The sequence below is a fragment of the Microcaecilia unicolor genome, chromosome 2, assembly GCF_901765095.1.
Source record: "Microcaecilia unicolor chromosome 2, aMicUni1.1, whole genome shotgun sequence".
Taxonomy (NCBI): Eukaryota; Metazoa; Chordata; class Amphibia; order Gymnophiona; family Siphonopidae; genus Microcaecilia; species Microcaecilia unicolor.
This window is the reverse complement of record NC_044032.1, coordinates 446,912,895-446,933,654: the sequence shown is the minus strand read 5'-3', so window position 1 is coordinate 446,933,654 and position 20,760 is coordinate 446,912,895. Positions and strand designations below refer to the sequence as shown.

The following is a 20,760-nucleotide window of genomic DNA, read 5'->3' as shown; positions in this document are numbered from 1 at the left end:
TACATACTCTATTCTATGATTGTTTTGTATACCACTTGCTTTCCAAAAGGATTCATAGTGGTTAACAAACAAATAAGCCCTCATAATACAGAGATACATAAAAAAAAATACAATCCCCACAATGAAACCATGTTAATCTATATAATAATTGGTACCTCAGGGTTCTCTGGCTGGCTGGGTTCGTAACATCTTGCTGACGTCAACTCGTCTCTAGCGTTCCCTTCCCTCTCACTGTCCTGCCCTCGCGTACAGATGAAATGACGTCAGAGGAGGACAGGACACTGAGAGGGAAGGCAAGGGAACGCAGGAGGCGACGCAAGCCCAGCCTGCCTGCCTGCCGCCGCTCCGACCTAGATTTCGATGGGATGGGAGGTGAGGGGACAATCGTGGGACACGGATGGGAGGGGCGGGCAGGGCAGAGGAGAATAGCTGGACATGGAGGGAGGCCAAAATCACGGGGAGGGGAGAATCACAGGACATGGATGGGAGGGCAGGGCACAGGACAATGCTGGACATGGAGGGGAGGGCAGAATCGCGGGACACGGAGGGGAGGGCAGAGCAAAGGAGAATCACTGGATATAGAGGGGAGGGCAGGGCAGAGGAGAATTGCTGGACATGGAGGGGAGGCCAGAATCCTGAAATACGGAGGGGAGGGGAGGGCAGGGGAGAGAGGAGAAATTGCTTAGACAAGAGCCTTCCTAGGGCCTGTTTCATTTTTGACAAAACAGGCTTTGTTGCACTAGTTTTCAAATAAAAAAGTTTTCAAAACCTTTCTAACGGATGGATATGAAGGAAAGGATTTTAATACCTGAGGAAGCCACACTCCCTTCAAATCTCAGCTTCAAGGTGATCTCCCCATGTAAATAACTGCTTTCTGAAATCTACACGCGTGAAGATGCATTAAAAATAGAAGCCATTGAGTAACATACCACAGTTTATAAGTGTACCATCACTACAATATCTAGAAGTGGATCCATAGGGGAGGAAGGACATTTAGATATAATCCAGGCTGGAGATAAAGAAGTGGAAAAGAATGAATGTGCAAAGGATCTAATCCCCAACCTTTCTCTCTCAGGTTCTCACTGCTTAACATATACTCACCTCCCTTATTCTTAAAGTACTCTGTGTCCTTCCACATCAGAGGGATCCGCAGGTCTGAAAAAGAGAAAGACAGACAGAATCCAGAAAAATATCTAAATCTGAGAGATCAGACAGCGGAGAAGCAAGGTGGGTCTATATCATACTCTGACTTGGGGGAGGGGGGGGGGGATTTTATTCGCCTAACAGTGAAGCAAGAGCTGTGTACTCCCAGTCTGCCTCCATGTCCTCATGCAGCAGTGCCAGCTACAATCTTCAGGGCATCCTGCTACCAGCTTCTTTGCTGTGCTCCTCTAGCTAGTCATTCCTATATAGGCCTCCTTCTTTTTTGTCTTACTGTATTATCTTAATTTTATTATTGTTCTTTATTAGAATAAAGATTGAGTTTGCCCACCAGCTACTCAAGCTCTATTCATGTTTTACCTGCACAGGGCTCTGTGAAGGAGTAGATACGAAAACCTTTAAATATTAAAGGAGTCATTTTCATTCATCAGTGGCCTCTTATAAAATACCAACCATCATAAAAGGACATGTCATTACATGATGTCACATACTTTGCCAGCAGATGTGGAATAGTAGGCACAATATAAGCCATAGATTAGATGTGTACAGGAGCAGAGTTCACAAGTATAAAATATGCTTAATCTACATGTGTATATTTACATCTGCTCCATGGCGGGTGTAAATGTCTGCACCTGCAAAGTAGGCATGATTTATGCCACTTACGCTAGTATTTTATAAAGATAAGCAAATCTCTACTTATCCTCTTTTAAACCAGGTGCCCTGTTATAAAAATTGAAAGTGGAGGAGTGGCCTAGTGGTGGTGTGAGCAAAATCCAAATAAATAAGAGCATAATAAATAAAACTGGGAACATTTTGTTTCACTTCCACATATATTTATTTATTTATTTATTTATTTACTAGCTGACACTCACTGGACTTTACTGGAGGATCATTTTCATTGCACTTGCCCCTCCCAATACCCAGCACTCTCACTTCTCAGCCATGTTCAACTCAACCATAACAATCTTCACTTTTACCCTTCTAATCTCTCTGGTACCATCTGTATTGCTCCTTCCAGTTCCATGGCTCTCCACCTCCCTCTGCTCCCATGGCCCTGAGGCTCTCCACCCCCCTCTAATCTCATGTCTCCCTACCTCCCTCAGGTGGTGCTCTAAATGACCAGATGACCACTGGCAGGATTAAGGCAGACCCCCTCTTACTCCACCAGTGGTCACTGGTCCTCTCCAGCCCCCAGAAGATGTGAAAGAAATGGTACATTTCAGCTTCTCTGACAGTGTCAGATGTTATGGCCAGTCCTATTAGAGTAGCAAGCAGGTTCCTGGAGTAGCCTACCTATTACTATGTAAGCCGCATTGAGCCTGCTTTTAGTGGGAAAGTGTGGGATACAAATATAATAAACTAGTAAAACAGGCCCGTTTCTGACACAAATGAAACGGGCGCTAGCAAGGTTTTCCTTGGAGTGTGTATGTTTGAGAGAGTATGTGTGAGATTGACTGTGTGTGTGTGTGTGAGAGAGAGAGAGAGAGAGAGAGAGAGTGAATGTGAGAGTGTGTGACAGAGAGAGAGTGAGACTGCTGGGTGCGAGTGTGTCTCCTTTGTCCCCCCTCCAACCACCCAGCGATTCTCCTCTCTCCCCTGCTCCCCCTCCAGCCACCCAGTGATTCTACTTTTTCCCTTGCCCCCCTCCAGCCACCCAACGATGCTCTTCTCTCCCCTGCCCCCCCTCCAGCCACCCAGCGAGTCTTCTCTGTCCCCTGCTCCCCCTCCAGCCACCCAGCGAGTCTCCTCTGTTCCATGCCCCCCCTCCAGCCACCCAGCGATTCTCCTGTGTCCCCTGCCCCCCCCAGCCACCCAGCGATTGTCCTATCTCCCCTGCCCCCCCTCTAGCCACCCAGCGATTCTCCTGTGTCCCCTGCCCCCCCCTCCAGTCACCCAGCGATTCTCCTTTTTCCCTTGCCACCCTCCAGCCACCCAGCGATTGTTCTATCTCCCCTGCCCCCCCTCCAGCCACTCCTCCACTTTAATCAGCATATATTAAATTCCCCCCATGTGCTACAGAAAAGCACCGAGCACATCCTATATAATAAAACGCACCTCCAACGTTCTGAAGCGTAGTTCCGGAACGTTGCAGGAATGCTTCAAGGCTTGAAGGCTTCACTTTCTCGGCTTCAGAACATTGGAGGTACGTTTTATTATATAGGATAAATAAATAAATAGTGGTACTGAAGGGGGATCCAGGCCCATATTCCAGTCTAACTGTGCCACTTGTGTTGGAAAGTGTGAGCCCTCCAAAACCCACCAAAAAGCTATTGTACCCACATATAGGTGACACTGGTAGGCATAAGGGCTATTGTACTGGTGAACTGTTGGGTACAGCAGATTTTTGGGGGCTCACCAAACAATATAAGAGGGTAAGGGTGAGATGTGTACCTGGGACCTTTTATGTGAAGTCCACTGCAGGGCCCCCTATGGTGTCCCACTGCTCTGCTGGGATGTCTGTGAGGTAAGAATGCTGGTTCCTCCTACATTCCCAATGGCTTGATTTTGTGAGTTTTTCCCTTGGACTTTTTTTTTTTAATGGTCACAAAAGGAAAACACATTGAGCACAAAACGTCTACAAACATCTTAGGAAATGGCCATTTTCCAAACAAAAAGATAGACTTTTTTAGGTTCAAAAATGGTCATGTTCGCCACTTGATTTTTGGACATTTTCAGCAAAATGTCCAAAATCAGATTTAGCTGTAAAATCAAAAATACCCTTCTAGGTAAAATGTAAATTTGTTATTTTATTTCAAACCATATCACAATGACAACTCAATCATTTTCACACAGTATCAATTTTGTGATATAAATGCCATACTACGTAAGTGATTATATCAATTTTACTGTATATTGTAACTGCTCTCTGCACACGCTTTTTCAGTGAATGATTGTGCCTTAATGGTGCTAGCTCAGCATCGATGATGCTTACAAAAATGATGCCTTCTGTTGAATGTGATCCTTCTGCACTGGAAGACAGCATGTAAACTGAAATGCCAGCCCTCCACAATGTCAGTTGTGCAAGCCAGTCCATCTGTTGCTGATTCATATAGATTCCATGTTTCAATCCTAAAAAGTAGAGGTGCATACACATTATCACGACCCCGTCGGTGGCAGCCTCTGATGTAAGTGTGTTCAAAATAAGTTAAGAATTCACCCATGTGTTCTGAGGCATAATTTCTATGAGGAGGCCATACGCTTGATCGACATCACGTACAGGCACATGTACAAGGGCAGCAAGACACCTAACATATCCATTCTGATGGGTAGGATTCTTCAAATACTGACATTGCTCTAATTTCAGTACAAGCGTTGGATAAGCAACAGGAATCAATCATTTTCCTCTTGTAATAGGCAATTATATGTTAAACGCTGTTTATCGGGTACCAGACAGTATAAACCAGCTGGATTACATCCATCAGCAAATTGAAAATGAATAGCATACAACTGGAAAAGTAATACAGGTACTACATTGAATGTTCCACCTGCAATCTATAGTGTTGACCAAGCCAGCCAGTCTAATAGTTCATTTTATCCAAAGATGAGTATGCAATCAGCTCCGGGTCCAAATTCAAATAAAACAAACTCCCTGAAATGAATGGGTACTTCGAAATTAAGATAATTTGGAAAGCTGGGTAAAACATCTACATTTCCTTCCAAGAGAATCTTCTGTCTGTGTCGACAAAGTGCGTGGCTCAGTTTTGACTTCTTCAGCAGTGCCATAAATTCATGTGGTGAGAGAGTCTCAGAACTCTTTGAGTTTCTTTTGGCCCAGCACTTGCTTCTCCAATGGTCTTCTTCATGTCTCCCATAGCTTTTTTGGCACACACTTCGGCAATGTTTCCTTCATAGTTATATTCAGCATCATCATCACAGAGGATATGCAGTCCATTGCCAATTAATGAAGCATGGCATCTCAAAGATTTTGCTTTGCTGCAACTCCACGTTGTGTATCCAAGTCAGTTGATGTAATGTTTGCAGTATTCACGTCCTTTGTAGATGAAAGTTGTTTTGCCTTTTTGCAAAATATCGTACTCTCCCTTGACTTCTATTTATGACGGGCACTCTCAATCGCACTTTTTAAACAAAGTTTATGCTAAATTGTAAATTAATAATTTGATCAGATGTTATAACTAAATTTTTCAACTTACCATCAAGCACAAACATGTACCTCGCACTAGCTACTTCTTGTTAACATTATGCAATCAGCATTATAAAGAATTGTAACCAACAGCCAAGAATAACAATATGCGCCTTATCAACATTCCTTTAAAGACATTTACAATTTGGACTCAATTGTTATAAACAATAACTTGCATAAAGGAGATTTACTTGGAATAAGACCAAAGAAATAGCCTAATCCCTACTAGCCTTTGAAGCCCATGTAACAATATTAAGTCTATAAAACTAAAGTTCTTCATGACAATAAGTCATTGTGACCAATAGTAAATGTGGACACAAACAGGTCTATAAATGCGCTCCTCAAGTGCTGGAAAAACTGAACAAAGGAGTCGCCGTCCTTTATATTAATGCATGTGTCAAAGGTCAAAAGGATGCACCGCCAATCTTAAAAAGGTTCATAAATCTCAGTGCAAGGCTGCACTAATTAGCTCCAAACTGAAATTCCTCTAGCATATCAGCCATCCCTGCAAACAAACCACTCGCAGTTGACCAGTTTTCTTTCTTCGCATTCTACTTCTGTATCCAAAACAATAACTGAAAGAGCTTTTATGTGTTAAACCTTGTTTTGGAGGAAGTCAAACTGCTGGTTTTTTTTTTGCCCTATTGTCTTTGTTTTAGCTTGCATCAATTTCAAGCCCCTGATGCAGCCCTTGTGGGCGAAACACAGTCTGTGTCAGGCGATCATTTTATAAAAAAAAGTTTTGAACCATACTATTGATTGATCTGCTCTGTTTGTGTCCACATTGGATTTTGCGGATCATCTGCCTTCTTGCTTTTTGGGACCAATAGTAAATGTGTCCATTATACATATGACCGCAAGGTCCTATGGCCGAAAGTCATATGACCAACGGGTGCTGTGATCAAAGACTCTATCACCAACTGTCCTATGGTCAAGTAGGTTTGACCAATTGGCCTATGATCAATAATCCACAAACTGCTGGGTTTATATGCTCTGCTTCTGGGCTGGACCAACACCAGGTCATTATCAGTGTTCACTGTGTTCACTTTTCTTTGTCCATTCCATGAGTTTCCAGCTGGCTGTGAACCCTGCTGCCTGTACCTGTCCTCGTGTGCACATGTTTTGGGTGAGTGAGAGAACTTGCCACTGTACTACAGATTCATGTAAACTGAACCTGTGCATGGTAAGGCTAGTAAAGATGAAAACTTGCCTTGACATGCTGTAATGTGCACTGCTTAATATGAAGGGGACCATTTCATTGTGGCTGCCCACGTCCCAGCTGATTTATCTTGCATTCTGTGGCTCTCTACCACCCTCTGGTCCCATGGCCCTGTGGCTCTATACCTCCTTCCAGCCCGCGGCTCCCTACCTCCCTCTGCTCCTGCAGCTCTCCACCTCTCTCCAGCCTGTGACTTTCTTGCTGCGAACCTACAACCCTCCATCTCCCTCCAGCCTGCAGCTTCGTACCTCCCTTTGGTCCCATGGCTCTCTCATGTCCTGAACTCCACCCACAGTTGCAGCTTCTGTCTTCCAGGGTCTTCACAGGAGCACTGATACTATGAACCACACTCTCTGCCAACAGAAAGACACCATGCACTGCTAATGTATTATATATGTAGTTTAGTTGGATTTAACTCATTGGAAGTTGAATGTGAATTACATTCAGGTATAACAGGACTTACATCTAGTTCACAGTCCAAGGCAACGGAGGGTGAAGAGATTTACCCAAGCTCATATAGGAATCCCAGTGAGATATGAACCCTGACTTCTCTGGTTTACAGCCCACAGCTCTTCCATTCTATAAATTCTTACTCCTGCTGTTCTAAGTTTCCAGAGAACTGACTCAGAACAAGGTGGGGGTGTCAGTTATTCAGAATATGTTTAGGTCTGTTGATGGTCTTGGAGGTGGACTCATGAAGAGCAAGAGCCAAGCCAAGAGAAGGCACTATAGATCTCTCTAGACTGAAGGAAAGTTCTTCCTGCATGTGCTACAATCTGCAGTGAAAATTTAACTTGCAATACCTACAACCTCTGCAAGATGTCCCTGCTATCCAAACAAAAGGCCTGGTTCCAGCAACAATTCAAACTGCTCCAGCGTCAAGCAAATTCTCTTAACCATCAAACAAACAGCATCAGAGAGGATTTAAGTTCCAGTGGCATCCAGAGGTCACACTCAGCATCAAATACCATTACTCCCCTTTGGCCAAGCTCTCTGTATTTATTCTACCACAATTTCCGTACAACTGAAGTCTTTGTTCTGTTGCTTTTCAAATGAGATTCGTCTTGGGAACAGATTATTTTCTGACTTTTCCCCCCCAATTTTTCCTGGACGAGCTTTCATCCTAATCAGAGCATGGTCAATGCCTAGATGACATCATACATCCTCACTATACAATCCCAACAGCAGCACCAATTGCCATAAAAAAACTCCAACCCTACAGCAAAAGAGCCCCAGAGCTGCAGCAATTTCAGGTGCAAGACCTGTGCCAACCTCAGCCTCTGAATCAAAAATGACCAGCCAGAGGTTCCAGGGCTGCAGTGCCCTGAGGCTCTAGAACAGAAATATTTGACCAGATGTTCCAGGGCTGCAGTGCCCTGAGGCTCCAGAACAGAAACAATCAGATGTTCCAGGGCTGCAATGCCCTGAGGCTCTAGGACAGAAACATTCAGCCAGAGGTTCCAGAGCTGCAGTGCCTTGTAGCGCTATAGAAATGCTAAATAGTAGTAGTAGTAGTAGTTGCCCTGAGGCTCTAAAACAGAAACGCTCTGCCAGAGGTTCCAGAGTTGGAATGCCCTGAGACTTAGGACAGAAACACTACGCCAGAGTTTCCAGGGCTGTAACGCACTGAGGATCTAAAATAGAAAACACTCAGCCAGAGGTTCCAGGGCTGTCATGCCCTGAGACTTTAGGACAAAAACACTCAAAGGTTCCAAAGGTGCAGTGCCCTGAGGTTCTAGAACAGAAACACTCAGTCAAAGGTTCCAGGGCTTCTGTGCCTCGGAATCTGAAAGCTAAGTTTTGCTTTTTTTTCTCTTTTCATGAAATCAAGTTTGTTTTGGAATCCATAAGAAAAGACTACTGAATGGTTTTTTTTATGCCTGTGAAGACAATTGACCCAAGAAAATCCTGCCAGCTAAGATACATAAGGGATATGATGGAAGCTTTTATCCCTTCCAGATAAATTGTACTCTATGGGTAGATCTTGATGAGTATTTAAAGTACAGCAAGCTACCAACTTGAGAGAGTATTTACTGATTGATGGAATGTCTCTTTCTTCCTCTTGATTATTTGGTATGTTGAGTATCCTCCTTTTACTGACATATCTAACAAAAAGTCTTTTTACCCTGGTCTGTGCCAGAGCCGGTGGTGGGAGGCGGGGCAGACTTATACGGTCTGTACCGGGGCTGGTGGTTGGGAGGCGGGGATAGTGCTGGGCAGACTTATACGGTCTGTGCCCTGAAGAGCACAGGTACAAATCAAAGTAGGGTATACACAAAAAGTAGCACATATGAGTTGTCTTGTTGGACAAACTGGATGGACCGTGCAGGTCTTTTTCTGCCGTCATCTACTATGTTACTATGAAGCATATTTTCAAAGCACTTAGCCTTCCAAAGTTCCATAGGTTTCTGTGGAACTTTGGAAGGCTAAGTGCTTTGAAAATATGCGTATGTTACCCTAGTTTTTAACTTCTCCATCTGCAGCTTTGCTATCCTGACTGCCTTCCCTGCTTCACGTGTCATTCGAGATATTTTCCAGTCTTCCTCTTTCTGAGGTACCTTGTCAATGACACCCTTTCCACCCCTACATTATAGCCCTCTCATATGAAAACCACATTTTCTCTTTGCCCTCTTACTTGCTTTTAATTTCCTAATCTAAAAATTTGTCATCCTTACAGTGGATCCTTTTAGTTAAGTACACTGTTCTCTTGCTTCAAAAGAACTCCCCACCCTGCCAGCACCTCCTTTTAGTATTTCCCTATCTTAACAAATTTAGTACAGGACTTTGACTTTTGTGGACCCCTCCTTGCCTTTGCTCTAACTTTGAACAATATTGAAGATTTCAGATTACTTTTAACTATTTTATTATTATTTTTCCAGACAACAGTAACTTCACAAGGCTTAAGTTCTTTAACAACTGAAAAACCCAAAGTTTATACAAGATAGCATTCTTGTCCAGTACATATGTTCCTCATTTCTAAGTACCAATTCCCATATTGCCCCCTCCTTCATGGGTCCTGTTACCATTTGTTTGAGAAGAGCTCCTCGTAGAAGTCATCAGAATTTGATATTATAAAATCTCCCCCAACACCACCTCCCCCTCACTGCAGCCCCACGGACAACCTTGAATAAATCTCAATCCAAATCTTTCACATCTGCTGGTGGGCTGTAAATTATACCTGTCTAACAGGAAGTACAATCTCCCTTTTTTAAAACAGTCGTGCTTTTGTTAGACAAGCTGGGACCACATTCCAGGAATGCAATGGGGTAAAAAAAACAACAACAGGAGTGGCTCAACTTGTCCAGATGAAATAAGGCCAGTCAGTAACTTCAGCTCTGACATGTGAACTATATTGAGCAGTGTTCTTCATCAGAACATGTTTCTACATCTGGGTGCCAGCTTCCCACCCTACCTGAGATGGAGACTCTTCCCCGGCAGGGCAGTCGATCATCCATGGGGCCAGCATCTGATGGTCTGCAAAGATAAGGATACATCTGTAATTGTGCACAGGGCAGCATTTCAAATTGACCACATAGAGAGCAGGCAGAGATACCCAGCTGGTAGCCATGCTGCCTTATCCTGTATATGCTGACACTATTGGCTCTTGTTGTGTCAGTCTCAGACTGAGTGAGCTCATTGCAAATTCTGACCTTTCCCATAGTTCTCATACTCTTAAAAAAAAATGTGTGTGGGGGGGGGGGGGGGATGTTGTGACTTCAGCAGGGCCACCTTCAAATGGAAAAGCATATTTTCCTCTTAGAATCTGCATAGTGGAGGGAAGGAACATAGATGTCTTTTAGAGGCACTCAGAACCTGCCCCCCACAGGGGGTAACTCTATAAGGAACTGTGTAGGTCTGGGCTGACATATGCGTACAAATGACACAAAATCAACTATGTGGTACTGTGAACGTACACAACTATCTTTGATAGCATGCACTTTGCAGGTGAGAGTTCACTTGGTCAGAATCTGGGCTGAGCATGGGTGGGGTACACTCTTACCAGTGTAAATTACAGAAGTAGATGCCATTCCATTTACACAGAGGGTGTTTGTGGGTAACTGGTAAAACAAAGGAAACAAGACAGTGGAACCAGACAGAATACACCCTAGGATATTAGAGTCCAGAAAGGTCCTGGAAGCTCCATCCTCAGTTTAGCTGCAAACATTTACACCAGCTCCATGGCCGACATAAGTGCTCACGGCTAAAAAAATATGTGTGTATATTCCCAGTTATGCCAGCATTCTATAAAAAAAAAGCAGGCACCTATATTTCTTTATGAATATTAGTGTAACCCATCTTACGCATGCCTATTTTGCAGGCATGGACATTTACACCAGCCATATAGCTGATGTAAGTGCTTATGCCTAGGTTGCAAAATCTATGTGCATCTGTGTGTGCTCTGGAAACAAACATGCAGCTGGGCTGCTAGTTCCAAAAGGAAAGAAACCGTTGAAGCAGTCACGGTTAGAAGATGAAACAAAAACTTTATTAGTAGTTAAATTAAAATATGCTGTCTGAACAGAGACCCTCCCCCACACACATACTCGGAGCTTGGAGGCCCTGTACTGCCTTTTGGTGAAGTGACTGTTATACACCATAAGGTATGTTTTGCCCCTGAAGCAGCCCATGCCAAGTAAAACACAGCTGCGTTTAACTACTAACAAAGTTCTTGTTTCATCTTCCAACCGTGTCTGCTTCAACTGTTTCTTTTCTCTGTGTGCGCTCTGCCATGCTCCACCCAAACTCCACCCATGTGAATGCCCACCTATAAAGAACATGCCATTTTGTCTTGGCACATGCTTACAGAATAGCAAGTAGTTGGAAAATGATAATTTATGTGATTGTGTCCACATGTGTGCGTAAATTACTAAATGCCAACATTTACACACATTCTTGCAGCCTAATATTCAGCGGCTCCTTATGCATCGGAAGGGGTGGGGTAACTCTATAACCTTGTGCTGCCTCCTCCCCATCACATCTGTACGTTTTCCATACCCATCATTTCTCCCCCAGTTCTCTCTTTAATTCCTTCCCATCCCCTTCATCTTTCCATGCACTATTCTCACAAGACTTCCCTTCTTTAATCTGTCTGAGTGCTTATAATTCCCATTTTAGCAGCCTATCACCATTCTCCCCCTCGGAGACTCCATTTTCTTGCTCTGCCTTTCCCCCTTTTGGTCTCTTATTTTCTCTCCATCACTTTGTATTTTCTTCTCTTGTCCTTAGCCAATCCGTCCCATCCTTCTCTCCTGCCCTGTCAAACTGCACGGCACCCAAGGAAGTTCCTTACCGTCTTGTCATACGTTGCATCACTTGTGCTTCCTTCATCCGCTGCAGCTCAGACATGTAGGCCATGATACGGCTGTTGCAGACCAGCAGACTCTTAGCCGCCTCCAGCGCTTGCTCCCTCTGTGTGCAGGCCGCAAGCAATTTACATGCTCCTTCGCGCATCCGCACCTCATGGTCAATCTTCTTCTGGATGTCCGTGTCCTGCACAAAAAATGGAGAGGTGACAATATAAAATTATATAACTGTATAACATTAATCCCTGGCATGCAAATACCCTTGAGAGAAAATCCTGGGATGATAAACTGTGGGCCCTGTGCAATAGAACTCCATGATATTTTTGGAACCACTGTGTGTGGGCATTCCATTTCCATTTTGTTTAGAGAACTCTTTTGGGAGTAAGTGCTAAAGAGACTTGCTGAATCAACTCGTAGATGTCTACATGTAATAAGCCTTTGTATAACAGCTTATGGAATCCCTTGTACCTAGGAGGCACTTGTAAACTAGATCAGGAGACCACGTATGTCTACAGACCCAAGAACATTTCAGCAGCCTAGCTCCAGAACCTGCAAGAAAAATTAATGTAGTACAGGCATCAGAACTTCCTCTGTTCAACAGCCATCTTTGATGTTTCCTTCTGCTGGATGTGAGTAGTAATCTTTGTTATACTAGCCACTTAAGAGGATTTCAGGATTCCTCTTCTGAGATACCCATGTAATTTAATCCAAACCACTAACTCATGAAATCTGGGACTCTGCTGTAGTTAGAGTTGCCCCTGAAAGGCCTGTAAATCTGAACATTAAGCTGGCATAGTTTCACCCATAATTTATGACCTGATGGCAGGGCCAGATTAAGGCCAACTGATGCCCTAAGCAGAACCCACCCTCGGCCCTTCCACTACTTAACTAAAAAGACATTAAGACTCAGTAAAGTGCTGAAAAATATCATTATTGTATGAAACACAACACCATATACATTTATAATAGTTAGAAAAACACTGAAATTCATGTTGAATAATGGGTATGGAAGACAGCAGTGAAAGAGTTAAGGGCATGATAGCTACAGGAGAAACCTCTAGTGGCCCCCTTCCCTTGGTGCCCTAAGCATGTGCTTATTTTGCTTAATGGTTAATCCAGGGCTGCCTGATGGATTAATATTTTACTGCTGCTACACTGGTCTGAAAGCATGGATTAAAATACATTTAGTTTCCTGTGATCCAGACTTTATAAATACTCTGTGCTATAAATAAAAGCAGATCTGTTTTGGAATTACAGTAGACACCCTTGCATAGATTTATTCCCATGTTTGAGCATTCAAATTTATTCTGCCACCACCATGTGTGTGCACTGCATTGTTTTCTTTGTGGTTCCAGAATGTAAACTGCACTTACTACCTGCTAGTTACAATTCTTAATGTCATATGAATCTTCCACCCTCTCTGGAAGAGACTTGCCTAAATCTGCCTCAGTCCCCTGTCACATGTTTTTTATTTTCTCAATGGCCCTGCAGTCTGGCCTTTTGCCTTCTGGGTATTCCTGCTGCCCCCTCCCTGTGTGAGGACTGAGGAGAGAAAAAAAAATGTTTCCATCTTTGCCTTAGCCCTGCAAGCAAGGTCTGCTTCTTGTTCTTCTTCACTCCTGTAACTTCACCTCCTTTTCACCAAGCACTTAACATTTACCACAGGTCAGTAGCTAACTCTATAGCCCTTCTGGTCTGAGACTCAACCTACCGGGCAGTAGCGGCCCTACCATTAGGCCGCCTGAGGCCCCCACTCTTGTGAGGCGGCATTGCCCCCCCGTCCTTCGCTCCCCAATCCCCTTCCCCCAAATTACCTTTTTCTTTTCTTGTTTTTCAAATGGCAGCAGCGACAGCGCTTTCTATAGGCTGCCCTGCCGCTGATCCCGGCCCCTTCTCTCTACTACAGGTGGCCCACCTCCAAGCAAACAGGAAATTACATCAGAGAAGCGAGTTTTTAGGGCTGATTTAAACTTAACATAGGAGGAAAAAACTTAAAATACCTGCTTTTTTTTTGGGGGGGGGGGGGGGATTTCAGAGGGTCATCAGTTACAGACCTTCTGATACTGATGCTGTTGATTCTTCTTATTGAGACCTAGGTAGAGTTGCATTAGGAATTGGGATGGGGGTTTGGGATGGAGGGAGGGAGGTACATTACAAAACGAATTGACTGTTATACTGTTGTATTGTTATTTTATTGACATCTGTATTGTACCTGTCATCAATTAAAATGATTTCAAATATAAACTTAACATAGAAAGGGGTCCAACCGGAGGTGAGCAGGTAATGAATTCCAAAACTTGGGTCCGGCATAGCTAACGGTCATAGCATGGGTGGTGTCAAGGCGAATGATAGACGTAGAGAGAAGCCAGAGGAAGCCAGCAGTGAAGGAGTGAAGCAGACAGGAGGGCTACAGAGGACAAAGAGACGGGATACATAATTCGGTGCTGAGGGGAGATGAGACTTGAAAACAAGAATTAAGAGTTTAAACTGAATACGAGTAGAGAGAGGTAACCAGTGTTGCTGGTACAGAGATGGAGTGACATGATCATATGGTTCAGATTGGTATAGGAGGCAGGCTGCAGTAAATTGGACCAGTTGTAAGTGTTTAAAAGGGGAATTACAGTAGTCAAGGTGCGTGGTTACTAGGCAAAGAAGGGTATGTGTGCTGACCAAAAGTTAACTGGGCAGCAGCTGACATTCAGACTGGTGCCCGGGTAACTCAGTGAATAGCCTTTTTGCTGTCCTAACTTTATGTGCTCACTTAGCCGGTTAGTGGACTGGATATCGCTGCTAACCTGCTAAGTTGTGGCTCTGCCCAAACTCCTTCTCCAGACCGCCCCTAATCTAGCCAGTTAGGGAATGGCTGGTTAGCAAAGATATTCAGTGGCACTACCCAGTTAAGTGTCATCGAATATTAGTGGCTGGCCGGCTCACTCAGCAGGGTTTAACTGGCAGAAGTCTCTCATGCCTGGTTAAATCCTTGTGAATATCAGGCCCTAAATGTTTGATTCTTCTCCTGGTAAACACTGAAGCAGTTTAATTTAAAAGTGAATGCCAAATGAAGTTAGTACAAAATTAGCTGGGTTCACGCAATCTATACCAAGGCTGTAATAACAAGGGGAGTTAATCTGGTCCACGACATCTGAAGACTTAGAACTGCTAAAATTGTGTCAAGAAAATATTCCTAGCACCAACTGCACATGTAAGCAGGCAACTTGCCCCTCAACCCATTGCTAGTTATTAGTGAGCACCTGTGTGATTTAACACACCAGGTTAAGCTGTGCTGTTCAAGGGCCAGCAAGACTGGGGGCATGTTACAGAGGCAGTGCAATCAGGACTGGGGGGGAGAAAGGAGCAGTCCAATATTTAAACACCACAGTTGGCATTTTTTTAAATGCTGGTTGAGACACTTATATCATGCATATATATTCAATGCCACCACCCAAACAGCAGGTGGCACTGAAATACAAGCTGCTGCAGAACAACGAGCAGTGATATTCAGTCCGCTTTCTATGTAACTAGGAGAGTTCTATTGCTGCCCTAAAAGATATCCATATAATTAAACAAAGAGTGGACTGGATATCGCTGCTTTCTGTATAATTTGCCTGAATGCCCATGCTCCTCCCTGGCATTATCTGAAAAGTCCCCAGATAGGGCTGCCTAGGGCACTTAACCAAGTAACAGTTGCCCTGATAACTGCCTCTGAATACTGACCTGAATGTTCCCCATGCTAGGAAAAAGACTTCCCTTTTAACTCTGGGAAAGCTGGGGGGTCTTTGATCATCTGGCACTGCTGTCCGGGAGTGTTAATGTAAGGAGAGTAAAGACACTGTAAACCCTTCCGGACAGATGGCTTCCATCTCCCTCCAAGACCAAGTCTAAACATAAGTAATGCCACACTGGGAAAAGACCAAGGGTCCATCGAGCCCAGCATCCTGTCCACGACAGCGGCCAATCCAGGCCAAGGGCACCTGGCAAGCTTCCCAAACGTACAAACATTCTATACATGTTATTCCTGGAATTGTGGATTTTTCCCAAGTCCATTTAGTAGCGGTTTATGGACTTGTCCTTTAGAAAACCGTCTAACCCCTTTTTAAACTCTGCCAAGCTAACCGCCTTCACCATGTTCTCTGGAAACGAATTCCAGAGTTTAATTATGCGTTGGGTGAAGAAACTGTTTCTCCGATTTGTTTTAAATTTACTACACTGTAGTTTCATCACAAGCCCCCTAGTCCTAGTATTTTTGGAAAGCGTGAACAGACGCTTCACATCCACCTGTTCCACTCCACTCATTATTTTATATACCTCTATCATGTCTCCCCTCAGCCATCTCTTCTCCAAGCTGAAAAGCCCTAGCCTCCTTAGTCTTTCTTCATAGGGAAGTCAGTACAAGCCCACTCTTGGGTTAATTTAGATCATGTTAAACTGTACAATAAAACCTTGAATAACTGACAGAAACAGGGCTGTGGATTCGGAGTCGGTAAAAATGTACTAATTCCGACTTCAAAATAAACACCTACAACATTATAATATATGATAAATGTATCATTTTTTTTTTTAATATATCTTTGTCCTGGGTCTAAAGTACTGGTAAATATGCTATATTTACCAGTACTTTACATCCAGAACAAAAAAGTTTAAGTATAATATCAGGTGGAGCTTAAGCTGGAGTCAGACAGTAGAAAAATAGAGGAGCTGGAGTCAACAGTTTGGTGTACTGACTCCACAACTCTGGTCAGAAAATAACACCATTCAGCATAGAGGGGGCAATTGTACAAGAGGATGCTAATGTGAGAAGTCCAAAAAGATGCTATTTTATAAAGACAACAAAAGGTACCCATGTTGATTTATTGACTAGGTTCCCTGAACCAGCCCCAACAATGTGCCCATGGCAATGCACATCCACAGCAGCTCTGAAGTTCAAATAAAGGGGTGTGTGTGCTCTATGTACGTACCTATGTTTTACAAAATGTGTGTACATTATAATTTTGCCTCTACTCCGTCTAAAAAACACCCCCAAGAATGCCTATATGCAGACTGAAAGTAGGTGCTTATTTTCCATATTCCTGCTTTGTTTGTGCATAGGGTTACCTACGTTTGGATTTCCCCGGACATGTCCTCCTTTTCAGGGGACTGTCAGGGAACCAGACCGTTTGTTTCCAGCCAGCCCTTTTCCGGGCTGGCAGGTGGGTGGGTGGGCGGACGGGCTTGCCTCCCTCCCCCCCCCCCCCAGTCCAGCCTACCATAATGCACCCTAGTGGTCTAGTGGCCTCTTTGGGGCAGGAAAAAACTCCACTCTTTCCCGCCCGCTGATACCTCCCTGCTACTGCCGCTTCTTGAAAATTGCTGCCAAGACTTCAAGTGGAGGCTTTGTGAGACATGTCAACTGATTAGTGCACGGTTAGCGCATGAGCCTTTTCCGCCTACAAAATAGGTGTCAGTAAGGGCTCATACACTAATGGGGAAATCAGTGCATGGCTATTAACACAGAAAATGAAAAATCAGCCATTTTACAGCTGTGCTAAAAGTGCCTCAGTGCACGGGGAACCCTCGTGCTAGTCATAGTGCAGCTTAGTAAAATAGCCCCTAAATGTACTCTTCTTGTTCACTGATAAACTGCTTCTCTCATTCCAAAACACATTCAGTTCTACTTCCTCTGATCCTAATGAGGGCCAGCCTACCATCTCTCTTATCCTATCTGCCTCAAACCCCCAAATCTGTTTTCCTTCTCCTTTGACCACACGAGAGGTTTTGGCTCTTTCCATCTCCTCAGGTTCAATGACCTAGGATTATTATCCACAGACCTCTTTAACTTTTTAAAATAAAATTCATATATGCATTTGCTTTGTCTATCTGACCCTCTTATCTAGGTACATAGCCCCTGAACTAGTCAGCCTATAGCAACCAAAATTTCAGGATATATGTACAGTGGTGGAAATAAGTATTTGATCCCTTGCTGATTTTGTAAGTTTGCCCACTGACAAAGACATGAGCAGCCCATAATTGAAGGGTAGGTTATTGGTAACAGTGAGAGATAGCACATCACAAATTAAATCCGGAAAATCACATTGTGGAAAGTACTGTATATGAATTTATTTGCATTCTGCAGAGGGAAATAAGTATTTGATCCCCCACCAATCAGTAAGAGATCTGGCCCCTACAGACCAGGTAGATGCTCCAAATCAACTCGTTACCTGCATGACAGACAGCTGTCGGCAATGGTCACCTGTATGAAAGACACCTGTCCACAGACTCAGTGAATCAGTCAGACTCTAACCTCTACAAAATGGCCAAGAGCAAGGAGCTGTCTAAGGATGTCAGGGACAAGATCATACACCTGCACAAGGCTGGAATGGGCTACAAAACCATCAGTAAGACGCTGGGCGAGAAGGAGACAACTGTTGGTGCCATAGTAAGAAAATGGAAGAAGTACAAAATGACTGTCAATCGACAAAGATCTGGGGCTCCACGCAAAATCTCACCTCGTGGGGTATCCTTGATCATGAGGAAGGTTAGAAATCAGCCTACAACTACAAGGGGGGAACTTGTCAATGATCTCAAGGCAGCTGGGACCACTGTCACCACGAAAACCATTGGTAACACATTACGACATAACGGATTGCAATCCTGCAGTGCCCGCAAGGTCCCCCTGCTCCAGAAGGCACATGTGACGGCCCGTCTGAAGTTTGCCAGTGAACACCTGGATGATGCCGAGAGTGATTGGGAGAAGGTGCTGTGGTCAGATGAGACAAAAATTGAGCTCTTTGGCATGAACTCAACTCGCCGTGTTTGGAGGAAGAGAAATGCTGCCTATGACCCAAAGAACACCGTCCCCACTGTCAAGCATGGAGGTGGAAATGTTATGTTTTGGGGGTGTTTCTCTGCTAAGGGCACAGGACTACTTCACCGCATCAATGGGAGAATGGATGGGGCCATGTACCGTACAATTCTGAGTGACAACCTCCTTCCCTCCGCCAGGGCCTTAAAAATGGGTCGTGGCTGGGTCTTCCAGCACGACAATGACCCAAAACATACAGCCAAGGCAACAAAGGAGTGGCTCAGGAAGAAGCACATTAGGGTCATGGAGTGGCCTAGCCAGTCACCAGACCTTAATCCCATTGAAAACTTATGGAGGGAGCTGAAGCTGCGAGTTGCCAAGCGACAGCCCAGAACTCTTAATGATTTAGAGATGATCTGCAAAGAGGAGTGGACCAAAATTCCTCCTGACATGTGTGCAAACCTCATCATCAACTACAGAAGACGTCTGACCGCTGTGCTTGCCAACAAGGGTTTTGCCACCAAGTATTAGGTCTTGTTTGCCAGAGGGATTAAATACTTATTTCCCTCTGCAGAATGCAAATAAATTCATATACTTTCCACAATGTGATTTTCCGGATTTAATTTGTGATGTGCTATCTCTCACTGTTACCAATAACCTACCCTTCAATTATGGGCTGCTCATGTCTTTGTCAGTGGGCAAACTTACAAAATCAGCAAGGGATCAAATACTTATTTCCACCACTGTAACTATAAAAAGTTAGAAACCAAAATAATATTTTCCCATAAAACATATACTCAATTGATTTTCTATGCAAAAAAACAAAAACAAAAAAACCCCCTCTTAGCTCTGGCTATGTTTCTAATGCACATAGCGATCTTCTGTAGGTGACAGGGGCAACATTAAAGTGAACTGGAGATTATTTTCAAAGTGATCGCCTTGGAAGCAAGATGACGCATATTATTTACTACAAGGGAATGGTGATGGCCAGAAGAGCAAAGGACTCAGGAGTCCAACTCACACTCTGCAAGGACCACTTCATTTTCAATTGTTTCTTCTACTTTATGGAATAACATCCCTCTTCACTTACAAACTGTACTTTCATAGCAGAACTCAGTTTGGCGTTCACCTACCGCTCATCGACTTAAAGTTATCTTTTCTGCACTGCATCATTTATGTCCACCAGTCACCAGTCTTTCTAAAGACTTGATTTAGTATGTTCTTCCATGCATAATCCTCCAGTTTTAACTTCAAGCTACTATTTTATACACAGACCCCTTGAAGCAGGCATTGTTGCCGAAACACAGTGCCGTGTTGAGTCCCATTTTATTTACAATTAAAGAATATTTTTCTACACTACGTCTTCTTGGCTTTTTGGAAGAGTCCTGCTGATCACGCTACTCCTCTGTTGTTGCATTCCTAAGGGTTAGCCATCCTTAAAGCCCACTTTTTCTCAACAACATTTGCCCCTAACTCTAGATGCTGATGTTAGCCTTCCCCTGTCCCTTCGCTACCCTTTTTTAGCGAGAGTTACCCTTCCACTGTCCTTTTGATTCTTTTCACGTCCCTCCCTAACTTCTGTGTCCCTCCCTGGTTAATCAAATGAGTATAATTATATCTTAATCCTTATTTAGATTTGTATTAATTTTCCCATGTAATCCCACTCACCTCCTGGTTGACTATGACTAGGGAATGTGTATTTTTCTGGTGCACTCCTGTATTGTGTACTCATCTTCTTTTGGAGCTGAGAGAAGAAAAATCATTTTTGCAATTTAAGGTATGTTTAGAAATGTATTTATTTCAGAAGGCATTTGGATGCTTTTGACGGAGGTCTCAGAAAATCTGCAGATTTTACAGGATTTAAAGAATTGTTATTATAGTATTTATCATATTTTAATTGGTTTGTTAAAGTGTGATTTAAGTAATATCTTTGTGGAAGGTCTGGATGAATGAGTCTTTCCTGTTTTTTTATGGCATTTTTTTTCTATATCTAAAGTACTTATTGTAAACCATTTTGATTAAGAAAGGTGGTATATCAAGATTTTTTTAACTATTAAAATATTTCTATCCTCCCACTCCAACCCTAATAACATTTGATTTGTAAACCACTGAGACAATTGTTTATTAGTGGTATATTAAATAAAACTGAACTGAGACT

At 43.5% G+C, this 20,760-nt stretch overlaps 1 protein-coding gene across 5 annotated transcripts in view; it reads right to left on the bottom strand.

Annotated features, from left to right (window-relative positions):
- The window catches only part of RTKN (rhotekin), a 244,889-nt gene that overhangs the window by 39,467 nt on the left and 184,662 nt on the right, over window positions 1–20,760 (bottom strand). For all 5 annotated transcript variants that reach the window (XM_030190903.1, XM_030190907.1, XM_030190904.1 and 2 more), the window contains 3 exons: window positions 11,812–12,011; window positions 9,934–9,995; window positions 1,102–1,155 (listed from right to left, as the gene is read on the bottom strand). In XM_030190903.1, coding sequence (XP_030046763.1) covers window positions 1,102–1,155; window positions 9,934–9,995; window positions 11,812–12,011 — 316 coding nt within the window. The remainder of the gene's footprint in view (window positions 1–1,101; window positions 1,156–9,933; window positions 9,996–11,811; window positions 12,012–20,760) is intronic.